At 31.4% G+C, this 7,660-nt stretch overlaps 1 protein-coding gene across 4 annotated transcripts in view; it reads right to left on the reverse strand.

Moving 5' to 3' along the window:
• Positions 1-2,052: 2,052 nt before the first annotated feature.
• LOC122256173 (voltage-dependent calcium channel subunit alpha-2/delta-1) overlaps positions 2,053-7,660 on the reverse strand; it is a 98,898-nt gene continuing 93,290 nt past the window's right edge. For all 4 annotated transcript variants that reach the window (XM_086538659.1, XM_043020677.2, XM_043020676.2 and 1 more), the window contains 3 exons: positions 7,141-7,303; positions 6,379-6,564; positions 2,053-5,729 (listed from right to left, as the gene is read on the reverse strand). In XM_086538659.1, the coding sequence (XP_086394785.1) occupies positions 5,634-5,729; positions 6,379-6,564; positions 7,141-7,303 (445 nt within the window). In that variant the 3' untranslated portion in view covers positions 2,053-5,633. The remainder of the gene's footprint in view (positions 5,730-6,378; positions 6,565-7,140; positions 7,304-7,660) is intronic.

Raw genomic sequence — 7,660 nt, forward strand, 5'->3', positions numbered from 1 at the left:
CAAAATTCATAGAGACAAGAATAAATAGATTTATAGGTGACATACTGAAGGATTGAAGGTGTGAAGAAACCTAAATCTTCGCCCAAATTTCAATACTTATTTTACTTCGCATATAGCATATCGGCGTTATTAACTTTGCCTTATGCTGCTTTGTGACCGAAATGCTTATTTTTTGCACTGTTACCCTTTAACCTTTAATCTCTTACAGTGCAACTTTGTTTCCAATTAAATCAACGGGATTAATTATTTTCACTTGTTTTTCTTTCTATACGATATATATATATATATATATATATATATATATATATATATATATATATACATTTATATGTATATATATATGTGTGTGTGTGTGTGTGTGTGTGTGTGTGTGTGTGTGTGTGTGTGTGTGTGTGTGTGTGTGTGCGTGCATATACATACATTTTTTTTTTCTTTTGTTTTGTTTTCTTTTCTTTCTTTCTTTTTTACCATTTACTAAAATATAATTTTGCTTACAGTTTAGAATATGAAATGCATGAATGACCAAATGCATTAGAAAGTTGATAAATAATTACCATGATTTATTCATAGATATATCAATCATTCCTGATCATTGCATTGGTGATATGAAGAGAACAAAAAGTCTTCATTTGAAAATTTGGTTTATGCATGAAATATACATCAAGTTGTTTCAATTCGTAATGAGTAATGATAATATTAGCCTGTAACAATTCTTGGCCAAAGTTAATTAAGGAAAATGGTAAAATATGCAATCATGATTATACCTATGCTGTAATAGTTAATAATGAGATCAGGACATCATTTTTATTACCATCATTATTAATATCAACATTATCATTTTCATCGTCACCATTATCATCATCACTACAATCATTATTATCAATATTATTTCATCATCATTATTATCTTTGTCTTATCATTACCACCATCATCATCTTAGTGATAACCATCATAACAATTGGTAATGATAAAAAACAATATTAATCGTCAATATATTTTAGAGAGATGTACAGAACTCGTAATTATCATTTCATGTGTAAAATATGTAATTTTAAATTGGGAATTCATTAATACGTAAACTGTAGTTTTACAAGGCCATGAGTGGAGCCTGAGTGAAATGAACTGGACTGAACTGAACTGAGCTTGACTGAACTGGAATAAAATCAACTGATCTGAACTGAAAAACACTGAAGTGAACTGGAATAAAATTAACTGATCTGAACTGAAAAGCACTGAAGTGAACTGAAATTAACTGGATTGAAAGCTCTCGAGTTCGAAGCTGTTCGAATCAGTCTCATTTTTAAGATTTGATATGTCTGAAGAACACGAAAAGTAGAATTCTTTATTGGTTGAAAACGGAATAAATTAATGGCTTTTCTTGGATTATTTGTATCAGATTTATACGTTGTGATAAAGAATGTTGTATTTCATCAAGCTTCAGGTATTATTATCACGCAAAATATTGATATTAGTGTCTAGTATTATCATCATATAATACTTGTCAGAAGTTATTTTACATGTTTAAATGATTCTGAGAGTCCTTATTATCTCGAAAAAATAAATACATATATAACACAATCATCCCGGGTTATTAGGAGTAATACATTTACGATCACTTTTCACTTTTACATTCACTTTTCAACCAACCTCTGCAATATAAAGATTCTAAAAGAAACTTTTTTTCATTGTTATTCTTTTCTTTTATTTGAGAAGACTGCATAATAGATTCAATAACTTTTTTCTCTTCCTCTCTCACACTCACACACACACACACACACACACACACACACACACACACACACACACACACACACACACACACACACACACACACACACACACACACACACACACACACACACACACACACACACATATTCTCTCTCTCTCTCTCTCTCTCTCTCTCTCTCTCTCTCTCTCTCTCTCTCTCTCTCTCTCTCTCTCTCTCTCTCTCTCATTATATCTCCCTTTTGCCATTTGCTTTGTTTTATTCAAAATATGCTGATGATCTCTTATCTGCATAAGTGCTGCTGGTAAATCATACTTCATAAAGCCACTAAAAAGTATTTTATTTACACATATATAACACTGTGCATAACAATTTACTGCAGAGCAATAATCTCTGTGTACTTTACAATACACATGATAAAAATCACATTTATTTACATCATCAAAATCAATAAAAGTTAAATATACAGATAAATATTTTCCTCTACAACATGCAGAATAAGTTCTTACATTCTTTGCAGTATATTCATCCTTCAAAAAAAAACTATACTGAGGGTAAACAACTGACTAGGATGCATTTACTAGATTAACTATGCACATCATCATTCTGGGGGAAGAGCAAGGTAATTGTGATGATCATCCTCAGGAGCTTAATAAAGAATGATACAATACAGCCTTAGAAGAAAATGATTAAAAAAAAAAAAAAAAAAAAGTAAAGGAAGATGAAAGCAGTAACATAAAGTCCACGAAAAATTACACGTAAGATTCAAATCGGAAGAAATGGTCCACATACAATGTTTATATTTTATTTGTTTTGATAATTTTCGTTATCATCATTTTTTCTTTTAAGGTGTAATACTGTATCTAATTAATATTTTGTGAATTTGGTATATTTGATTTCATACATCTTTGTGTATTAAATCATTTATGTATGGAAATAAGTGTCGTCACAATAGCTATTACTCTTCTTGGTACTGGAGAAATACGTTCACATACTTGCAAATATAGCTTTAAGAATATATACTTATTTCAGCATTGACTGTAGTTAAGCTGTATATATCTATAAGATGGGTTCACCCTCTCAGAAGTTTGAAACACTTATAAAATAATAATTATATACTTCTTAAATACTTTTTGGTACTGCTAAATTGTAAATATAGAACAAATTACAATATTTCTTACATATTAAGATATTACATAAGATATCTTTAAGTAATATAAAAGTACGTGAAATCAATATCATAAGGGTATAATTTGCATTTCTGTAATCTTATTTTCTTTTAATTTTAAGTGACTGGGTAATCAACTTGGTTTGTGCTTTATAATCAAATAATCTAGCAAAGTTTATATCTTGGAGACTGAATCTTCTGCTATTTCTCTGCAAAATATATTGAACCAACTAAATATCATAGCATCGAAACAGGATATCAATCATTCAGTTGTTCTCATTTAAAAGTTTCTTTTTCTTCAGATTTTACTTTACATTTGAAATAAAATCAATCCAAAAAGGGAAGGAGAAGATAAGAATAAGAAGCAAGAAAAAATTCAAGAGAGGGAAAAAAAAATCATTCCTGGGTTATAAAAACTTGCTCACACTAAGCTATATTTGGTGATTCTGTTGATGCACTGTACAAGAACTGTTACTTGTAGGTGAAAATCTTATTCTAAGAGTGAAGTAAATATTACCTATAAGAACACCTCTAAAACACATGGCATTTATAAGATATGAAGACACCTTTCAGAAAATTCTCTTATTCTGGAAGAATCAACTACTGTATAATCATGTTTTAGTATTATCATCTTATTTTCCATTCACTTCTCTCCTTCATTCATACCTTCCATCCTTTCTTTCTTTCCTCTTCAAGAGAAACAACCATAAGGATAAACACTGAATGAAGTGAATATTACACTGTACACTGTTCTGAGACTCATACATTGTGTTTAGACATACAGTTAACTAACTCACTGAAGAATACATAAATGTGAGTCATAACAGGTAACATAGACTTATTCTGCTCAGTGCTCTCCCAGTAGTTATGTTTATCATTAACTTATACCATTTCATATTGTCTATACATTTTTCATTATCCTTTTCTTCTATGCTCCCTGTGTTTGCATTAACAGTAAGATATCATTCTGATAAAAAATAAAATTAAGAAAAAATATATCAAGTTAACTATCAAGATTACAAAATTCCAACTCTAGATATCACCTAATCTTTGAGAAAAAAAAGACATTGAGACATGGAAATAAGACACAAATCAATCAATCAACCTGACAAATTCAGTGTTTACTACATAGCCACATACACCACATACTTTCTTTGGTCAGTTTATCTTTAAGGCAGGTGCTTGGTAGCTTACCCTTCTCATGTTTGCTTTCATCCTATTATTCACGGTAACCACATGAAAATAACATCTACAAACAGCAAAGTAGAAAAGATATTACATGCAACTCGAAATATATTTCTCTACAAATACATGTTAAACTGTCTTAATTTATCACTACATAGTGGTGATCCATAGTAAGTTTACACCAATTATGAAATATTTAAGTGGTTATGCTTTATCTTAAAAAGGTCCACTCTAAGAGAATATAGCAAGAATTCTACAATCAATGAATTGGAAATTGTTATAGAATACTATAGATGTTAGTCTGGCTAAAACGCGAGTTGTATCAACTTTTAGTCGAGACATGCTATACAGATAATGGACAGTATATAGATCTTATCTATCACAGTGAGATCTAGAATGAGCAAAAAACACTAATCTGTCATATTAATAGTAAGTGCAAAATGGTTCTTATCAACCATTGTATGTCATCAACCACTGCAAAACTTTGTAATGAATGAAAATATATTCTTTCATATTAAAGTCAACAATGGAATATGAATGAAAATGTCTCAAGATTTAAATCATGTTTCATGGAATCAAGATATATTTTTTATAGCATAATTCTCTTTGGTCCAGATAAAAAGGGAGAAAAAATACTTTTCAATATACAGTGAAGGAAGACTAGAAGCCTTATTCTGTTATACAGCACTAAATATACAAATGTGTGTGTGTGTGTGTGTGTGTGTGTGTGTGTGTGTGTGTGTGTGTGTGTGTGTGTGTGTGTGTGTGTGTGTGTGTGTGTGTGTGTGTGTGTGTGTGTGTGTGTGTGTGTGTGTGTGTGTGTGTGTGTGTGTGTGTGTGTGTGTGTGTGCGAGTGTATGTGTGCATGGAAAAACAAACCATTAAATGTTTCTAGAGTACATTCTTATGTGACATGAGTCTCAGGTAATCCTTTGACTGTGCAAGTGGACATATCCACAGGGAGTCAATTCGCCACAAACTACAAAAAACACATTTACCCATCAGCCTTTAAATAAAAAGAAAGAAAAAGAAAGAGCGAGAGAAAAAAAATACATAAATGCAGAGAGGAAATCATCTTCACATATTTGCAACCGGGTGGGAGAGGCTTAGGGGCTGCTCCCTGTGAGCAACAAAATTACTAAACTAATGATTTAGAAGATATATTTCAAGCACAAAAACTCAATTTTACTTTTTAATGGGGAAATGAGGCAGTGAGAGGAACAAGTGGTCAGAAAAATTACACGGTCAGAGGCTTAAATCATATATGTTCTGTAATCATAAATGTATAATTTGAAAATTAAATACTGTAAAGATGGTGCTTTTTAACTATTCATACTGACAATTAAACTTTTTCTTTAGGTTATAACTGATCCAGTAAGAATTCTTAAATGATATATCAATAAATTCTGCATAACATGCAGTTAATGAGGGAATAAAAAAGTCAACCTCAATCATTTTTTCTCTGCTTTTTTATAGAATATAAACTCTAATTTTTGAGTTCCATACATGAAAATATACCTAATATCATCTGTACCAATAGAATCACAGTACTTAGAATATACTTCCCAAGAATTTACTAATAAGTAAAACACTTAGAATGGTTCCCAATGAAGCTGCTGTCGGATGTGATGATTTATTGCAATAATCCTGTGGGACAAAAAAAATAAAAATATATATCTCATTTGTAATATAACAATTTTAAAGGCAAATTGAAGGATAAAAACTTAGTGTTAATACTAGTCTAAATGCAATGTCTTTCACTCTACCTCCTGCTTAAAGTTCAAATTTCATTACTTTTGTTGATATATTACACATCTCTTATACTAAATCCGTCAAAAAAGTTTGGCTATGTATTTTCCAAAACGTTGAAGCTACTGAACCTAAGAAACCAATATTGTTATTGTTCAGGGAGGTGTCAAAATCCAGGCCATAGCAACAAGTATCTGAGTCTTTTAATAAATTTCATTGACTGGCTAGTTTTTGAGACATTAACGTCCGTCACTCAGCAGTTTGTCTTCTAAGACTAATCACCTTAAGCTATTAGCCAATCAACTTTTGTGATATATTGAGTATCAGCCAATCTGCTGTTCTGATACATTGAATGCTAGTCAATCATGAATCAATCCCTCAGTGATCTTGATTTAAGAGTTTCTAAAGGCTTGGATGTCCAAAACAGAATAAATTTAAGAAGCATATCACAGAAAAAAATCTATCACCATCAAAAATCCAATACAATAAATTTCAGACTCACGAGACACAACATTCATGAAACTATCAATCTTGTTATGGTACTTACTGTTGAGTTACCCATGAGGCAGCTTGATGGCCGTCTTCTAAACCTTGCTTGATATGCACAAGGTTTCACGGAAGTAACTCTTTCTGGTGTGATATTTGGAAGACTGGAGTATACGCCACATTCCTCTGGTTTTGTTTCGATGGCAACCAGGATTGCATTTGCCTTTACTAGACGCCGTACCCAAAACTGGAAACATATTTCGTAAATATAATGTGATATGATATACTGATAACTTAGGATGTGTGTTTTCTACTTTCAGTATACTCCTGGTACATCTTTAACATACCTTGCTTATCTTTCAATAAATGTAGCAGTTGTACAAGAATAGATAAAAAAACACAGAAATATGAAAGAAAAAATTTACATGAATGGATGTTACTTTAACATCTGATCAATAACACTTCCTTTGTATTACCTCTGAAATGCATTCTGGCAATATATTTTGCTAAAACTTTTTATATAGGGCCAGGTGATTTGCATTCCATACTACTAATGTGTCTTTCTTTTTTATGGGACAAGGTTTTCAGGTAATTATATAGTGCTGCAGTAGTAACATCCTCCTGTCATTAACTGGGTTTTAAAAAATGGTATTACAGATCCTACAGATCCCATTATAAATATCTGTGTGTTACTCATGTAACTCATAATCATAACTCCTGCATAGCAGTATTAACACTCACAAAGGATCATGACACACAATTATCAATAATACTTACCTGACTTTCCACATAAACCATACATGTCTAACAAAAGAAAGCTCACCTTTGCAGTGTGGTTACTGCATGTCATCACAGCAGAATGACGTGTGTTTTCTCCAAAATAATAGACAGCTTGGGCCATAACACATGACTCTTGTCCACCAATTTGTGTCATGCCCCACTCTGACCATGCCTCAACACTTGGAGACATGAGTGCCACAACGCAGCTTGAGGGATGAAATTTATAACAAGAGAGCATGAGCCACTTTTAACTCAATCTACTATTTCATAAACATATCACATACCTATTGCTTTTCCTGGTGATATTTCTAAGTCATATCTGTCAAGATATTAATTACAAAATCATGAAAACTGACAGTGGTTAACCAAAGTACCTTTTAATGTGTAAATGGCATTAAAGGATACATAACATATCACATACCTATTGAAATGGATCTACAGTAATTATAAAAGAGCAATATTTAAATATTTTTTTTTCCATATAATTTAACATGGAAAACAATGTCCCTCACCTAAAATAAAGGAACAAATAAATAAAAGCTCTGGCATATGTTCAAGCTTAC

This window comes from Penaeus japonicus, unplaced genomic scaffold (assembly GCF_977035675.1).
Source record: "Penaeus japonicus unplaced genomic scaffold, GWHDUDI00000001_assembly GWHDUDI00000007, whole genome shotgun sequence".
NCBI classification, from domain to species: Eukaryota; Metazoa; Arthropoda; class Malacostraca; order Decapoda; family Penaeidae; genus Penaeus; species Penaeus japonicus.